This window comes from Miscanthus floridulus, chromosome 10 (assembly GCF_019320115.1).
Source record: "Miscanthus floridulus cultivar M001 chromosome 10, ASM1932011v1, whole genome shotgun sequence".
Classification (NCBI taxonomy): domain Eukaryota; kingdom Viridiplantae; phylum Streptophyta; class Magnoliopsida; order Poales; family Poaceae; genus Miscanthus; species Miscanthus floridulus.
In genome coordinates, this window is record NC_089589.1 from 53,467,579 (window position 1) to 53,485,664 (window position 18,086).

Sequence of the window (18,086 nt, forward strand, 5' to 3'; positions counted from 1 at the left end):
GGGGCCGGCGGTCGAGGGCATGACAAGGCGGGGGTGCAGGCGGGGTGCGTGGATGGGCAGGTCAGGCGTCGAGGCGGGCGGCTAAGGCGTGCGGACGGACTTATAGATAAGCATTATGAGGTGCGAGATTTTTTTATACGCACACTAACATTTCAGCATGAATTTTACACCGTCCAATGCTAAGAGCCTGTATCACACGTGCGGGCGGTAGCAACTCCGATAAAAAAATGTAGGCTTCGATGCCCTCAGTTGCAGCAGCCAGCCATCCAGGATTTTTTTTAATTTTAACACTTTTTGAAAACTAATTTTAAATCTAACACAGTCGGGTTTTTTAAAACTACCACTTTTGGCCGCACCTATTGCCCTGGCACGGCCAAATGCCTGTGTCGCGCCATGCATGGTGGCACAGCAGAGGGCTGACGTGGCGGCGACCGGAATAGCTGACCACTGATGGGGCAGGGCCTGCCGCGCCATCGACCTTGGCGCGGCAGTGACACGCCTTGATCCGTGGCGCGACAGAGCCGAATAAAACCCCACGGCCAGTCCCACCTGCCCGAGCAGCAAGCCCACCTAGCCGCCGCGCCCGCCGCCCGCCCGGCGGTACCTGGACGGTTTAATCGGAACGCGTTGCGCCGATAGTGGGAGTTATTCTAAGTATTGCTTGACGTAAAATCAATAGTGGATTTATTTATGTCTTTTGTTGAATTAGTTTCACGGCCGAATAGAGAATTTGATAAGGCAATGATTTTTTTCCGTGTTTCATAATACGGTTAACCACCATGTTAACTAATCAATTACAAAAAAATTGGATCGGATTGAAACGAATATTTTTTTATAGGAACTTATTTCTTGGGCTTTTTGGCCCCATATTGTAGGATTGGCGGCGACGCGACCATGGACCCCGGCTTCCTTGACCCCTCGCGCAAGACACCGGCCACCGGCATCGAGATACGGCGGGACTGCCGGTTCCCGAACTAGTTGCTACATAATCTCGTCGGTAGTGCTGCCGCAATGCATAGAAACAAATATGAAGCAAATAAATGAAGTATGTGCGCAAGTTGACAAGCTGCCACATAAAATTTTTATTGGTTTGACATAACATAACCAAATAACCCCGCAAGTTTCGGACGCCAATATTCGTTTGACCTAACAAACTAAGACCTAGGAGTGTAAGGATCCCTCGGACGCCTCTGTCTCTTCGGATTTGTTGGCAACACATTGGGAGTGTAGCCAACGTCGGTATGGTCACGTCGATGGTGCGTACAGCTCGTACCCTGCAAGTATATGATACGGATGATTACTTATAATTCTTTATGATCGTTAGTTCATGGAACATATGTATTTAAAGAAACTACCTTTGTTAGTACCTGTGAGGCTCCTTGGGTTCCAAGCGGGGCACCACCTAGCTGAGACATACCGATCTCATCCTGCGGCCAATCGTCCCACTGGTCGTGCTGTCTGCGAAAGCCTGGGGGGTCATCGTCGTCGTCCTTGGTTGTAGGGTCCTTCCCAGCGCTATGATATGGTGGTGTACGCGTCGTGGAAGTGGCACCTGTCATCGGCTGAGAAGAGTCGACTGGTGTCCTCAAAGAGGCTGAAGACATGCCACCTGACCGCGCCAGGAGTGGCGGTTCCTCATAAGGAGTGTCCATGTAGCTCAACTTCTGAGCTAGCTTCCTACAGCTCTTCTTCACCTTCTGCATAAATAGACGTTAAAGTTAATGCATTTCCCAAACACATATACACTAAAGAAATATTTTTGGAATGAACAAGTTTATGTTTACCTCCACAAAAGCCGCGAGAACGCCTGGCCCCTGCCCTCTAGACTCGTGAAGCCAAAATGCTGCTTCGTTGGATAGCCTTGACAATTGTGTCGTCTGGGTACAGAAACGCGGTTGGACAATTTTAGTACACATACTTAATACCAAAAGGATAACAAATTGTACCATTCAAGTATCTTACCATGTATCTTTAAAGCGGGGCTCTCTGTAGCTATGTGTCCTCCCTAGTGGTAACGTCGTACACATCTTCGATGACATCTTCCTCCAAGTCCTCGTCAATCGCCTCCTCAGTGTACGGGGGCTTGATATGTGTCCTCATAGACCTGTGAAGCTACTGCAGGAACTCGTCGAAGGTATGCTGGTCGTGTGGAGGACCCGCATGGACCGGATGTCGTATCCTGTTCTACCACAAATGGATGTGCGCGTTGTGTGTCACGTGCCAATCCTTGGTCTTGTACCTCTTCCTGCGGTCATACCTCCAACAAAACAATGTTAGTTATACCACACACACCTCTAAATTGTAGCTTTGTTATTAATCGATAACACACCCGTGTAATCCTTGGTTGGTGGAGTAAAGCGGTGGTGGGCAGCCTGTCATTCTTCCAAACTGTCTGCAGACCCTGATGGACAAGTGAATCTTGACCACATGGAAGAAAATAAGAGGGACATCGTAGCGATACTCGTCTGACTCGTCCCTAGTGATAGGACTGAGATAGTACTGGAGCTCCAGAGCATCCCAAGGACACCAATGCACCTGAAATTTTGTAATTGAGTTAGGTTGTGATATAGTGTACATCAAACAAGACACATGTATGATAGTAAAGAGGGCGTAACCTAGTGCTGTGTTAGGACATCGAGACCGTCCGTGTACTCCCTGTACTTACGCCTTGCATTCCCTCTAACTAACTCTGATTTCGTCTAGATAAACAGAGCTGTAGTGAGTGTATCCTGCCCATTCTATTGCTGCATTGAACACGATAATGAATTAGCCATTAATAAACTCATCATATGTAACCATATCGAAGAATATAATGAACCGAAGTACTTACCGGTAAACCAGTGGCCTCCCAATGGACCATCGTTCCCAACACCAAACCTAGAGTATGTACGAGCAACCTCCAAGGTTCACATACCCTGAGGTGCAACAACATGCAACGCATAGCTGTCGATACGTCTATGCTAGGACTGCGCTGCCCTAGCTGTACGCCGCTATGTTCTTCCACGGCTGGCATAGTATGTCAAGAAAGATCCAGCTGATGGTGTTGCCCGAGGCATCTAGGAAGAGGAAAGCACCAAGAAAGTGCCAGAGCCACACTCGAGCGAACCTGTCGATCTGAGCCTCCTCAGCCTGTGGGTCCAAGTAATCAAAGTGCTCCGTGATCTAGGACGACGAAACACCGAAAGTTTTTCTGAAATTTACCAAAGAAAATGAGACCCAATGGATGCAGGAAAGCAATGCAAGTATTAAATAGGCTTCAATTTCTCACTTATTTTTCTTAGAAGCCTCGTCATCCGGTGGAAGAAAACCAGTAAACTGAACCACCAGCTCCCTCTAGTGATCGTTATCAACTATCCCTGTCACTGGAAGTCCCCCCAACCGAAGGCCAAAAATAGCCTTCACGTCCTGCATGGTCAAGGTCATCTCGCCACAAGATAGGCGGAACATGTGGGTCACAGGCCTCCACATGTTATAAGAATAGAATGACTGTTAGTTGCCTCAAATTTATTACAAAAAAGTTTACGTACAAAGAATGCACTCGCACCTGTCTACAACTGCAGTAAGTAGTGTTGGGTCAAGGAGCGGAAGACCGTGGTTGACAACGCGGACAAGCTCGAAGAAGCCGGCACGCCGTATGTACGACGCATAACGCTCGTCCTACTGGTGCGCCTTGGTGTGCGTGCGGGGCCTCAAAGTAGGCAAGGCCACCTCTGCGTCGTTGTCACTCAAGATGTGTGCTCGGTGCTGGTCGTCGTACTCCACCTCAAGAATGGGGTACAACGGGTGCTGCGTGGGAGGGGCCATCCTGTTACAAATTGATAAACAAAGCGTTAGGGTATTCAAATTAACATTATGTAGCATTGCAAAATTTGAACTACTTGTTATGCAATATGAAAGCACATGTATATATTCAAAGTAAAATTAACAGACATATCATGTACTAGTAGCATAAACAACTTCACTAGGAATATAAGCATTTGACGAAACATCATGAAATCATCAAAATCGATGTATCACGCACTAGTAAGTACCGACATTTGTAAACTAGTATCTATACTCAAAATCCTTAACTAAATAACTAACTATAAACTAAATAATAAATGTCTAATCAATCCCTAAACCCAAAATCCTAACCTCAAACCTAAAAACTACCTACGTAAATCATAAACAAATTCACTAACTTAACTATCCTAAATCACTAACTATCATAAATCAATAACAATCAAAATAACATGAAATTGAGAGGGAGGTACCTTAGGATCGGGCGGCCTTGACGCGCCGACGTTCGTGGCGCGGCCGGCGCAGGCGCTGGCGATGACGGGGCGCGTGCGGCAGGCGGCGACGATGCGGGCAGGGGCGCTGCGCGGCGGCGGGGCGCTGTGCGGCTGGCGGAGGACGCGGCGGCGGGCGTGCGGACAGGGGTGCGTGCGGGCGAGGGGCTCGCTCGCGATATTTATTTGGCCCCGCGGCGCCATGCTCCGTGGCGCGGCACTGCCGCCCCAAGATCGGTGGCGCGGCAGAGCCCTGCCACGTCAACGATCGTGATTCCGGTCATCGCCACATTAGACCTCTGCCACGCCACCATGCATACCGCAGCACATGTATTTGATGCACGCCCACCAGTAGCACATCACAAACAAGAAAATAAAGGAGCCGAAGGAGACGGTGAGTCGCGTACGTAATGCTGCTAGCGTCGGCGTCTTTGCTCTGCTCCGCCTCCGCGTGAATTGAAGCTGCTGCGGCCTCCGGCTAAGTGAGGTGCGACACTAATTCGTCGTGCCTGCAAGCCTCTCCGCCATATTTTCATTGCACGCTCGCCCTTTTGCAATGCGCCTCAAATAACGATTCTATGTGTTTCCGTATCCTGCAAAGGCCGGGCGCTGACAAACGCTCGCGGCCTGTTCGACAGAATGCCTCCAAGGAAGAAGAATGCCAAGAACCCGGCACTGGCGATGGCTGACGGCTTCGACCGACTTGGCGCGCTCCCGGACGAGGTGCTCCACCACGTGCTCTCCTTCCTCCGGGCTCAGGACGCCGTGCGGACGTGCGTGCTCGCCCGGCGCTGGCGCCACCTATGGAGGTTTGCCACTGGACTTCGCATCAGGTGCAGCGAGGACGATTGGGATGTCGTGCATGAGCTCCGTGAGTTTGTTGACAACCTGTTTCTGCTCCGTGGGCTCACACCTCTCGTCAAGTGCGAGTTCTCATTTGATGAATACCGCAATGAGGACATGCCCCGCGTGATGCTCTGGATCAAGCACGCCATACAGTGTGAAGCACAGATGCTCCATCTTAGAAAGATTTGGTTTGAGCGGTGGCCTTTCATCTCCCAGCATTTGACAAAGCTAGATCTTGAAGACATGCTCTTGAAGGACAAGCTCTTTAACTTTACAAGCTCTTGTCCAGCACTGCAGAATCTGACTCTTACCAACTGCTTCATCGTCTGAGTCCTTAAAATATCTGAGCATCAGCGAGTGCCGTTTCAGCTGCAGGTTCTGCACTCATGTTTGTGCCCCAAGTCTCATTTCACTCCGTCTTGAGGATCACTGGTACAAGACTCCTGTGCTTGAGGGCATGCCATCATTAGTGGATGCAATTGTCAGAGTCATCCATGACTCTGCAGATTGCTGCACTTATTCAGACTATGGGGATTGTGGTTTTGAGGTCTGTGAGGATTGTTATGGTGACAAACATGAGAATGACAATTGCGTGCTGCTGGAAGGTTTATCAGAAGCTAAGAGTTTGGCATTGGTAGCTGAAACAAAAACGGTGCGCTTCAAACCCTTTTCCTCTTTGACTGATCTATGTCAACTCGTGTAACTTGACTGCACTATACACATCAAGTTGTGGGCATCCGTAGACACTTGTACAGTCTTTTCATATGCCTTTCCACTGATTGGGTTTCTTGTATCATCATTTTTGCATTTTGACCATGACATTGCTTCATCTTTTATGTATCTTGTTCAGTTCATTTTCACAAGGGATTTGAAAAGGTGACCCACATTTAGCAAGTTGAAGACTTTACTACTAAACGAGTACTGGTGTCTGGCTCCTGGCTTCAGTGCACTAACTTGCATCCTCAAGCACACACCAGTTCTAGAGAAGCTCACTCTTCAACTTTTTTTGAAGGTTGACACTTTATTATTTACTTTAGCAGCATTAAAATTATTGTTAATTATCATTCTTGTTTAATTGTTCCCTTTGCCACAGGGACATAAACATGAGGTGGAAATGAAAGGAAGATACATTTCAATGCAGAAATCAGCGGCAATATCAGAATACCTTAAGACTGTTGAAGTCAAATGTAAAGCAGTCAGCCCGAATGTTGTCAAAGTTTTGAAGTTCCTTTGCACATTTGGCATATGTAAGCCAACTAGTGATTTTTTTTTCATTTGTTTCTAAATCTGAATTTTGCTCTCGTACACATAAAAAAAAGGAAGGAATAATGAATTTCATATGTTAGGATCACAAATTTAGTGAGAAATGAAGCTTCTCTAGAACTGGATTTGCTGATATAGACTGAGGTTCCCTGGATTTGCTGATGCCCAAAATATAAACGCAATTAGACAGCTGTGCTGATATAGACTGCTGTACTGATAGTTATTTAAATTTAATTGCATTTTATATACATAGCATAAAGCTTAATACTGCTGATTATGTTGACACAAAAAAATCTGAAATGATTAGTTCTGAGAAGAAATAGATTATGCGAGCGTGCTGCTTAGTTCAGTAGAATAACACAAACATGACCTTTTTTAGTTCCATGCATTATAGCTTTATTTGTGATTCTTCTCTTTGTTCATCCCGAGTTTGTATGACTCTATGTAATTGTCTATCAGCATCCGGTTGTAATATCTCTTTACTTGACCTCCCGTTGTTTCATTTTTTTTTTGTTATGAACTTTGAAACATTGAACTCTGGTGTGGTGAGGGGGAAAAAGCGTTCTCTGCAGCTTTTTCAGGGAGCAGTTTACTAGCAAGATGCATTCTTGGTATTGTTGTTGGATTAAGCTAGAAAAGGTCAGAAAATAAGTCTAAGAAATGGTTATTATCAAATATAATCAATCTTCTGGGCTTCTGGCTAAGTTTCATGTTACTAGAATCAGTTAGACTTGAAACAAGCAGATTAAGCTGCATGCACCATAAACCTTTCCGTGCACTGAAATCCATCCTAGTATTTCATTTGCACTATCAACTGAACATTTTTATTCTCCTGATGGCTCCTGGAACTAAAATCATAAATTATTATGCCTCGTGCAGATTTCTGTGTTTGAGTAGGGGTCAGCAAATATGGATTAAGATTTAAGAGTGAATGTTGTGACAAGGCTGACTATTCAGATGGCTCCTGAATTTCAGAAATGTAAATCTTGAGCACGAAAGATGTTGTGACAAGGCTGCAATCATTTGTCTACAAAGAGTTCTTATGTGGGTTCTAATCACAGGAACAATGTATAATTGGCATTCCCTCAAGCTTTTATTTATTAGATATTTAGATTCTGGGACCTGGTTTATTGTGTCATGCTATTCTTATTGCTCATTTGATTTTTATTTATTCCTCGTATTAATTATGCGGTTGTTTTTATCAAAATTTTCCTCATCAGCCCAGAGTGTGGAACATCACTTCTCTTGCAAATTACAAATGTTGCTGCAAACCATTGGTCAAAATAGCAAGGTACTATTGTCCATTTACATGGATAAAGAACCATTTGAAAATTTTGTAATGTAATATTGAAACTCGGAGTAAAATCATTGGTATGATTATGCTAGGCGTATATTAAAAAAGGATTTTGAAATTCGGTGTTACTATGTGAGCTACCCTTTTATTTACTTATGCTTTGTCAGTTTTTTTTTTAATTCAACTAGGTTTGTGCATGTGTATTGCTATGGAGAAGAAAAAATCAGCACATTAAGAATAAATTTCACTGGTGGTCCTTAAATTTGTCTCAAATTCTCATCTGAGCCCCTGTGCTTGCAAATTGCACATTGCACTCTCTAAACCTTTCTATAGTTCTCATCTCGGTTCTGGTATGCAAATTGCATATTCGACTCCTAAACTTCTGGAGTTCCAATGCGGAGCTTGTGGCCAGGGTGAGGTCTAGGTTGCGACATCGATGGATGTCTTGTCCATGGGTGAGCTCGGGCTCCTTTGAGCAATGGCGACCCTGCTGGTGGCACGGGTGTTCCCCGTCCTTGTGCTTTTTGTCATACATACCCTACCTGCAAGCCAGATCTTGCTTCTCCTAGTGCGGTGGCGGTCATCCATGGGTGAGGTGAGCTCAGCACTCTTGGCCCAATGGTGGCTGTCAATGGAGCCCACTGCTCTTTGTGCTCGGTCCATGAGCGAGCCCACGGACCTCCTCTCCGCTCCCCTTGCTGTGGCTGACAGTCGAGTCCCTTGCTGATGGTGGATGACAGACGAGGAACAACCCGTCCATCCTCTCTCTACGTGTCTCTCCAACCGAATAGAAAACAAAGATAAACCTCGTACCCTTAACGGAACAAAGAGATTTGACCGTCCCTTCCTATAAAATTAAGATGGAACTGTCTCGTTCTCTCGAAACCAAAGTACCAAACACAACCTTAGAGTCTCATCAGTCGCAAATCTCCACGAGATAGATCTTGCCTCTATATATCTACACCCTCCATTACTGCTTTTGAGAATCATGCCAAACTCTCTTCTAATTTGTATATACTTGGTCGCTTTACGGTGAAACGAAATTATACAGCATATGCAAATTAATGTAGCTCTTTCTTGTTGTCGAAGCTGCCTAAGTTCAAAGTCCTTGATTTGGCATGGATTTCTTGTATTTTCTAATGATATAAGTGACGGATTGTAGAATGGAATTGTACAACTGGATGCATCGTATTGATCACAGGTGGTGTACATATATAGGAATACAGAGTGGCCTTTGGCCATGGCTATACATGCGCGAGCGGCTATGCGTGCAAAGCGGGAGCGTGGGCGCCGTGGAGACCGGGCGCGCATGCGTGCGGGAGCGCATGCTCTGCGGTCGAGGACGTTGGCGAGTGCGCGGCCATGGCGCACGAGTCCGTTGGAGACTTGGCGTCGCTGAAGACTCGGGCGGAGCTCTAGCCGTTGGCGGTGCTCCGCTGAACCCCCCCCCCCCCCCCCCCCGTAGTATCGACGTCAGCAGTCGTGACGGAGAGGCTGTCCCTGAAGTCGAAGAAGAGCGCCGAAGGGAGACCTTTGGTGAACACATCGGCTAGCTGTCGCGCACTGGGTACATGCGTGACGCGGAGCTCGCCAATGGCTACCTTTTTCCGGACGAAGTGTATATCAAGTTCGATGTGCTTGGTGCGTCGGTGATGGACTGGGTTCCTGGACATGTACACCGAGGAGATGTTGTCGCAGAACGCCACCGTTGCCGTGGGCACCTTGTACAGAAGTTCGCCGAGGAGTTGGCGTAGCCATGAGCACTCGGACACAGCATTGGCTATGGCGCGATACTCAGCCTCGGCACTCGACCTCGATACCGTGGTTTGTCGTTTAGACGACCACGAGATGAGGGATGAGCCAAGGAAGACGCAGAAGCCCGATGTAGATCGCCTCGTGTCCGGGCATACAGCCCAGTCCGCATCCGAGTAGGCAGTGATCGTCGGCGAGGAAATGGCGTGCAGTTGAATGCCAAGATGAGCGGTGCCCTTGACGTACCGAAGGATACGCTTGAGCATGGTGAGATGCACATCCCGCGGCGCATGCATGTGAAGGCAAACTTGTTGCACAGCATATGCGATGTCGGGGCGGGTGATCGTCAAATATTGCAGGGCACCGGCGAGGCTCCGATAGGAGGTGGCGTCGTCGATGAGGGTGCCGTCTGTTGCCGAAGCCTTGCTCTTCATGTCTGCCGGAGTAGCGACATATTTGCAGTTTGCCATACCTGCGCGCTCCAGCAGGTCTTCGGTGTACTGCGTCTGGGAGAGGAAGAAGCCGTTGCCTGTGCGTTGAACACCAATGCCGAGGAAGTGGTGGACGGGCCCCATGTCCTTCACTTTGAAGGCGTCCTGCAGCCGCTTGACGATGTGCTGAAGAAGTCCAGTCGATGATGCGGAGAGGATCATGTCATCGACATACAGCAGGAGATACGCCTGGGCACCATCGCGGTTGTACACGAAGAGAGACGTATCCGCTCTCGACTATACAAAGCCGAGCGAGGTCACGTGCCCGACGAAGCGGTCGAACCACGCACGAGGAGCTTGCCGGAGGCCGTAGAGGGAGCGTGACAGGAGGCAGACGTGATCCGGCCGTGCAGGATCGGCGAAGCCCGTGGGCTGCTAACAGTAGACTTGTTCCTGCAGGTTGCCATGCAAGAAGGCGTTGGAGACATCGAGTTGATGAGCCGGCCACTTGCGGGACGCCACGAGCGTGAGGACGGTGCGTATAGTCGCTGGCTTGATCACCGGTGAGAACATTTCGCCGAAGTCGATGGCGGGTCATTGAGTGAACCCACGGAGGACCCATCGAGCTTTGTAACGCTCAAGGGTGCCGTCGGGTTTCATCTTATGCTTGAACACCCACTTCCCGGGTGATGATGGGAGCGCCGGGTGGCCTGGGAACGAGGGTCCAGGTCTGGTTGGCCTGCAGTGCGTCGTACTCGGCTTTCATGGCCGTGTACCAGTTGTCGTCTTTGAGAGCCGAGCGGACGCTGCGAGGCACCGGCGAAAGCGTTCCTGTGGCCGCCAAGGCGTACTTGGGGTTCAGCTTGTGGATCCCGTCACGCGCTCGAGTGACCATCGGGTGACCTGTGGTCACTGGTGGGCGCGATGGTGCGATCGGGGATGAGGTCGTGGGTGACGTCGTGGGTGACGCTGTGGGCGACGTCGTGGGCGATGTCGTAGTCGATGCCGCGGGAGCCGGAGCAGGTACAGGTTATGCCGTAGTCGATGTCGGGGTGGCTACGGACTGTTCGGGGGCGCCTCCCGAACGCACAGTCCGTGCCCGCGTCGGATGGTGCGGCAGCTCGGTGACAAGACGCGGCGGCGCGTCGTCCTCAGGCAGAGTTGGTGGAGGGGATGAACTTGACGCAGGCTAACGGAGGTCGAGGTCGCAGAAGGGGAAGACGTCCTCGTCGAAGATGACATGCCGGGACGTGATGACGCGGCCGGTGGTGATGTTGTAGCATCTGTAGCCGCGGTGATCGGCCGGGTACCCGATGAAGACGCACGTAGTTGAGCGCGCTGCGAGCTTGTGCGCGGACGTGGAGATCATGTTGGGGTAGCAGCGGCACCCGAACACCCGGAGCTCGTCGTAGGCGGGCGGCACGCCGAAAGAGGAGCGAGTACGGCGTCGTGGAGGCTGTGGCGCGACACGGGCGCCGGTTGATCAGGTACGTGGCCGTGGCGAGAGCCTCGGCCCAGAACGCCAGGGGAGCTGCACTGTGAATCAACATAATTCTCACACAATCGTTAGTGGTACGCAAGATGCGTTCCGCCTTGCCATTCTGCTGCGATGTATAGGGACATGAGAGACGCAGCTGAATGCCGAGAGAGGACAGAAGGAGGCACATGGCATATGAATCAAACTCGCGGCCATTATCTGTCTGAAAAGCAAGAATGGGGAGGCGGAATTGGGTGTGAACGTATGAGATGAACGCGTGAATGGTGGGGAAAACGTCAGACTTGTTGCGCAGGGGGATGGTCCAGAGGTAGTGTGTATAATCATCAAGGAAAACAACATAATATTTATATCCAGAGTGGCTATAAACGGGAGAAGTCCAGACATCTGAATGCACTATTTGAAAAGGGAAAAAATATGTGATGCTGAATTACTGAAAGGTAAACGAGTTTGCTTGCCTAAGCGGCAAGAAGTGCAAGAGTGAACATCAGCCTTATTACATTGAAAAGGAAAAGTTTGTAAAACTTGAGATGTAACTGGTTGGCCGGGATGTCCGAGCCGCTGATGCCACAGAGACGCCGTCGATGATGCAGTGAGAGCTTGATGAGGTGGAAGGCGGAGGGGGTAGAGATCGCCGCTGCTCTCACATCGGAGCATCTCCTCCCTGGAAGGAAGATCCTTTATGGAGAAACCAGAGGGGTCAAATTCATTGGAAACATTGTTATCACGAGTTAAACGACGAACGGAGATTAAATTCTTGATGAGTGAAGGAGAAACAAGAACATCATTCAAATGTAAAGGAGAAGTGGCAGTGGGAATGACAGTGTGTGCTTGGTGAGTGACTGGCAACCGAGCACCATTGCCCACTGTGATGGAGGATGAGGAAGGACGAAGAGTATGGGAGGGAAGATTACCGGGGTTGGAGGACATGTGCGACGTGGCACCGGTGTCGAAGTACCAGTCAAACGTGCTCTGCGGGTGATGTGGGACGCCGGCAGAGTGCAGAGCAGCGTAGAGGCCCCCGGTGTCGAAGAAGTTGTTGGAGACGTGTGGCGACGGCGGCTGAAGGTGAGAGGCCATCATCGCCTGCTGAGGCTAGAACGGCGGTCGCGGACCCAAGACCCCCGCGCCGGGAGCGCGGAAAGGCATAGACCATGCCTGCACCATGCCTTGCCACGGGTTGAATCCCACGGTCTAGGGCGCGGTCTGGGTGTTGGAGTTGGTGGAGCGCGTGTTCCCGCCGCCGTTGCCTTGTTTACGGCGCTGATCAGAACGGTTGTTGGATCGGTTGCCGCCGCCGCCGTTGTTGGTGCGGTTGTTGCGCGGTGCGGAGGAGCCGGTGTTGCCGTCGGTGGAGCCGATCCCGCCGCCATGCCCGGAAGGGTTGGAGGACCCGTTGGAGCGGTCACCGTGTGTCACGGTGAGGGCCTGCCCAGCCTCGGCGTTGGCGTCGTGCCGGAAGCTGAGCTCCTCGAGGATGAGGAAGGAGCGGGCGCTCTGAAAGGTGTGCGGCGGGTACTTGGAGGTGATCACCGGCTTGACGTAGCGGTACCGCGGGTTGAGGCCGCGGAGAAGGTTCAGCACCTGGCTGGGTTCGGAGACCGGGTGGCCGATGTCGCGCAGTTGATCGGCGAGGCGCTTCAGCTTGGTGCAGTAGGCGCTGATCGTCATGTCGCCTTGCTGCAGGGAACGTAGCTCGGCCTCCAAGTACACGGCGCGCTGCATCTCGTTGTCCTGGAAGAGCCCGGCGACGGCGTTCCATAGGGTGAAGGCATCGTGGCGATCATGGCGGACGGTCTCGAAGACGCCCTCGGAAACGGTGGCGAGGATCCAGTTGACGACGCATGAATCAACCATGCGCCACTCGCCATCACGGTCGGCGTCGGGGGTAGTAGAACGAACATGGCCCTCGAGGCCGAACTTGCCGAGGGCGGAGTCGAAGAAGTGACGCCACTGGCCGTAGTTGCCTTCATCCATATCAAGGATGACATGGACATGGTGGCGGATGGAGATGCCTTGGATTTGGGAGGCCGAGGCGGGGGCGACAGAAAAACCATCCGCGGAGGAGGAATCAGAGTGGGTGGAAGGAGCCATTGGAGCAGAAGAGAAGATGTGGCTTAGGGACTCTGGAAGAGAACCTGGAAATCTGATACTATGTAGAATGGAACTGTACAACTGGATGCATCGTATTGATCACAGGTGGTGTACATATATTGGAATACAGAGTGGCCTTTGGCCATGGCTATACATGCGCGAGCAGCTATGCGTGCAAAGCGAGAGCGTGGGCGCCGTGGAGACCGGGCGCACATGCGTGCGGGAGCGCATGCTCTGCGGTCGAGGACGTTGGCGAGTGTGCGGCCATGGCGCACGAGTCCGTTGGAGACTTGGCGTCGTTGAAGACTCGGGCGGAGCTCTAGCCGTTGGCGGTGCTCGGCTGACACGGATGAATCAACGGCAAAAAGAAAGTGAATCGAAAAAAAATTGTGGTTTCCCCGGAAGTGTTGACCATCCTAATGATGCAGCGATTGGTGGTCTGCCACCCTTCTTTCGTTCCCTGACGTGCGGGGTCACAAAATATGGGCCCACCTGTCGGTGTCTAGTTTCCCGCTACCGTGGCTTCGTACCCTCCCACCGGATGAATAACGGTCGTCTTCCTTCACTCTTTTCCCCACCCCACTACGCTCAACACTTCTCCAGGCCTCGGGTTTCCTTGCCGCGAGATCGCAGACCAAGCTGCCGCCGGTCAGGACGTCAGGTCATCAGGTGAGGTGGCCGCCCATCCAATCCGTGCGCCCTTGCTCCATCTTCCTCCTCTGATCAGTTTGCACCCTCTCCTCAAGTCTCGCGTCTCCTTCGCCGTCTCGCGTGTGATGATATCGTTTCTTGATTCCGCAGCATCTTCGCCTGAAATCTCTGCTGATTCGTCCAAGCTACACGTCCTGGGGTGGCCGCCGTCAAGTTGAGGTAACCACAGGTCAAAGCCCCTCCTCCTGCTGGTTCCCATTCGCACCCTCCCCTCGAGTCTGCTGATCGTTTCATGGTCGACGCCCGCCACCTGCTCGGCAGAATGCATCCAGGGGAAAGTAGCAAGAGAGTTGTGCCTCCAGCGCTCGGCAGCGGAGGCAGCAGCGACGCCCTACCAGACGGCGTCCTGGAACACACATCCTTGGCTTCCTTCTGGCGCCGGAGGCCGTGCGGACGTGCGTGCTCGCCCGCCGCTGGCGCCACCTCTGGATTTCAGCCCCAGGCCTGTGCGTCGGGTGTCTCGGCCACAACGTACATGACCCGCCGCCGGTGGAGGAGTACCAGGAGTTGGTGGACCACCTGCTCCTCCTCCGCAGAGGTTCACCGCTGGACACGTGCGACTTTAGGCTGGGCCAGTTCCAGGACGACGACTCCGACGGGTGAACTTCTGGCTCTAGCACGTTATATCGTGCAAAGTCACGTCTTATCTCTACATGATCTCACGCTCCGTATCCATTGGGATTACTATCTTCTGCTACATGATCTGCCTCTTATCTCTAAGCACCTGACCAGGCTAGAGTTGTGCAGTGTATGGCTCCACAGCAACTTTCTTGACTTATCCAGCTGCCCGGCCTTGGAATATCTAGAGCTGCCTGTAGTTTCTTGATGGGCAAGAAGATATCGTCCGACTCCCTAAAGCATCTAAGCATCACGGACTCCCAATTCCATTGTGATTTCCGCACTTGCATTTATGCGCCTAATCTGGTTTCACTGCGCCTAGATGACCCTCGGTTCTCAAGTCCCATGCTCGACAGCATGCCGTTATTAGTGGAGGCATTTGTCCGGATAACCGAGGATTATCGGTACTTCTGTGACCTTTTGGTTGTCTTTGCGAGTCATGTGAAAGTGCTCGTGATGCCACTGGAAACAGTTGTGTGCTTTTCAAAGGTTTATCAAAAGCTAAGAGTTTGGTGTTAATGTGTACTACATCTGACTCGGTACGGTATACTTACACTTTGCCTTTTTATATTGATAAGTGATTGCTGAGTCATAACCTCATTTCTAAAGCATTGTCTACACCGTTGAAGCACATTGATAGATGTCAGTTAGACATGACTTTCCTTTTGCATGCATTGCTACCAACCATGTTTATTAAACTCAAACCATATGCTCACAGTGAACATCATTCCATCCTCTTTTCATGCTGTTTTTCCAGGTTCTTTTCAAATGGGATTTAAGATGGTGCCCTGTGTTTAGCAAGTTAAAGACCTTGGTGCTCAATGAATATTGGTGTATGCCTGATGACTTTGGCCCATTAGTCTGTATTCTTCAACACTCACCTGTTCTTGAGGAGCTTACTCTTGAACTTTTTTCTGAGGCACATATGTACTCTATAAATGGAAAGTTGCTATATAGTATTAGAACATTTACACTGCTGATTGATTTTGAACATTTGTTTTTGTTCACTACAGGGGCCTAAGTATGAAGTGGATATGAAAGGAAGCATCAGTCCAATGGAGCAATCAACTACAATTTCAGAACACCTTAACATAGTCAAAGTCAAGTGTCAGGCTGTTGATGAGAGAGTTCTCAAAATTTTGAAGCTCCTGTGTACCTTCAACATATGTAAGCTAATTAGCAACTTTCCTCATGCTTCTACCTGAAAGTTCACTGCAAAATTATTGACAAATGAACACCCTGCACTGCTGCCACTGCATAGACATTTAGTTGGCAAATAAAATCTCAAAGTTACGTATACATGGAGTTATCGAGTTGAACATATTGCATAGATATTGAGACATTTATGTTGACTTCTAGAATAGTTCTGACTGTTTGACTTTGTTCTTACCATATTTGGCTCGCTTGTTAGTACTGAACAACAGAACAAATATCAGTTTTTAATTGCTCCAAGTAGTAACAGTGTAACATTCTCACACACTAGTGTTCTGCGGCCTCCCTTTTCTCTTGAAGGCTACTTAGTTATTACAGTTTATCATCGGTTATATGCACTACCACTATTGATTAAATCAGCTTTCACTCAATCCTTTACACAAGCCTGTTCATGCATTTGATTATCCAAGGAACTATTATTGCTTCTCCATACTTTTGTTGATTAAGCATACATTTGTTACCTCTTTCAGATATGTCATATGTGTCACAATCATTTCTGTGGTATCTTTACGTTGCAGCTTTTCTTCAGTCCTCACTGTGGCTAGAAGTTTGTTCATAGCTTATAGTAATGTGCCAGATCTATTTTTACGTTTTTATGTATTTTTCTCTGACACTTTTATCAGGTTTTAAGAGCGTAGAAATCCACATGTTTTCGGTTTCAATTTGTCTTTTTTATTTCCACAGATAGCAGGTTGCACTAATCTGAGAATGTGTCCACTTCCCGCTAGACCTGAAAGCAAGCTATCAAATGTTCTCTCCTGAAAATTCAAACTTTCTGTATTCAGAAAACATGCATGTTCTGCATTCTTCTGAAAGGGTAGTTTGCCTAGATGGATTCTAGTTCGGAGTTGAAATTGTTGAGTGTATCATGGTTAGATTGAAAACAATGTGTCAAACAATTGATCATGTTTTTTCATTCATTGTCAGGTTATTTGAACATTTCTATCAGGCTAGGCTGACTGTTAGTCGATTGAATTTCCTATTCAAGAAAGCCATTTCCTGCAGTTTTAGTAACTGAATTTCTGATCTTATAGATAACAATTAGCTCTGAGTACCGCCTTTCATTTTTGTGAAGATTTTGATTTCTGAAATGAGGCGCTAGAAATTTTGGGTTTTCAAGGGATCTACCATCTTTCACTTTAAGGAAATGCAAGGCTAAAGTTCGCTGCCAACAAGGTTGCCACCTCTTGTGTTACGTGTAATTGGGTGTGTCATGTCACTTATAAGCTTCTATAGTCGCACGAATGTGTGAGAAATGGCAGCACAAATTGTTCGGACAATTTAAATATCTAGTTTGTATCTGGCACATCATCTCACTGTCATTTCTTCTGCACAGAGATCATGAAGGTTTGTTTTATAATCTGGACCATTAATGTCCCTTCAGCATATACATGCTTTGGTTTAATGCCGTTACGTTTGAGCTGGTAAGGTGACCTGTTGTCTTGTAGCAGTCAGTTCAATATCTCTCCGTGTTATATCCCGAAAAGACTGCCCTACACGCCAGGGCTTTACTCTTTTTACTGTTAGTGGTTAATTGGATAAAAGTAAAAGAGCAGTGGGCAGCGGTGGAATATATGAAAAAGATATATTTTCGGCTCCATACCCTAAGACCACGGTTATATATCCTGGTGGAGAGCTGACGAGAATTACTTCTCCATTTACACTATAAGCCGAGAGCTTAAAAAAATCGCTCTCCATCCCTTCCCACTCTTCTCAATTTATTTGCCATAGGAATCACTTCAGAATTGATTCTCACCTGCTCCCCACCTTGCTCCCCCACCAGAATAACTCCTTCGGAGAATCAAGAGGTGAAACCTAAGAATCAGTAATGAGAGCTCTACCAAAGTGGCCCTATGCCCGTATTTGGTTCAGCTTTTGGAAGACAAAATTCCTTCCTTTGTCCTAAAAAAGTTGGGCTTCCTTTCTTAGCTCATTTATAGGTTCTAAGTTACCTATTTTAGATTTTTTTTTTGCATTTTCAATTTATGTAGGATTGCAATTGACATGCAACTTCAACCGTATGCTTTTCTTGTTCCTATGTTTTTGAAAATCCTATGTCCCGAAGAGGCCCGTAGCCTCGAATCCTACTTTGGTTCCTC

At 48.9% G+C, this 18,086-nt stretch overlaps 3 protein-coding genes and 1 pseudogene across 3 annotated transcripts; 2 read left to right on the top strand and 2 right to left on the bottom strand.

Moving 5' to 3' along the window:
- The first annotated feature begins 4,695 nt into the window (after positions 1-4,695).
- Positions 4,696-7,430, top strand: LOC136490249 (putative F-box/LRR-repeat protein At3g28410; annotated as a pseudogene).
- Positions 7,431-9,089: 1,659 nt separating this feature from the next.
- Positions 9,090-10,079, bottom strand: LOC136488643 (uncharacterized mitochondrial protein AtMg00810-like). The gene has a single exon (XM_066485501.1). The coding sequence runs from the start codon at positions 10,077-10,079 to the stop codon at positions 9,090-9,092; it is 990 nt and encodes a 329-aa protein (XP_066341598.1).
- A 2,467-nt stretch (positions 10,080-12,546) lies between these two features.
- LOC136488644 (uncharacterized) lies at positions 12,547-13,446 on the bottom strand. Its single transcript, XM_066485502.1, has one exon. It carries the CDS (start codon positions 13,444-13,446, stop codon positions 12,547-12,549), a length of 900 nt encoding a protein of 299 aa, XP_066341599.1.
- A 549-nt stretch (positions 13,447-13,995) lies between these two features.
- LOC136488645 (uncharacterized) lies at positions 13,996-16,982 on the top strand (the record flags this gene model as incomplete). Its single annotated transcript, XM_066485504.1, has 5 exons — positions 13,996-14,115; positions 14,248-14,316; positions 15,533-15,634; positions 15,789-15,942; positions 16,672-16,982. Coding segments are annotated over 5 exons (462 nt in total), but the record flags the coding sequence as incomplete, so codon positions are not given.
- Positions 16,983-18,086: the final 1,104 nt, after the last annotated feature.

Bases quoted from the DNA above. Each gene is read 5' to 3' on its own strand.
- LOC136488644 (XM_066485502.1), bottom strand. From the start codon at position 13,446: ATGGCTCCTTCCACCCACTCTGATTCCTCCTCCGCGGATGGTTTTTCT.
- LOC136488643 (XM_066485501.1), bottom strand. From the start codon at position 10,079: ATGATCCTCTCCGCATCATCGACTGGACTTCTTCAGCACATCGTCAAG.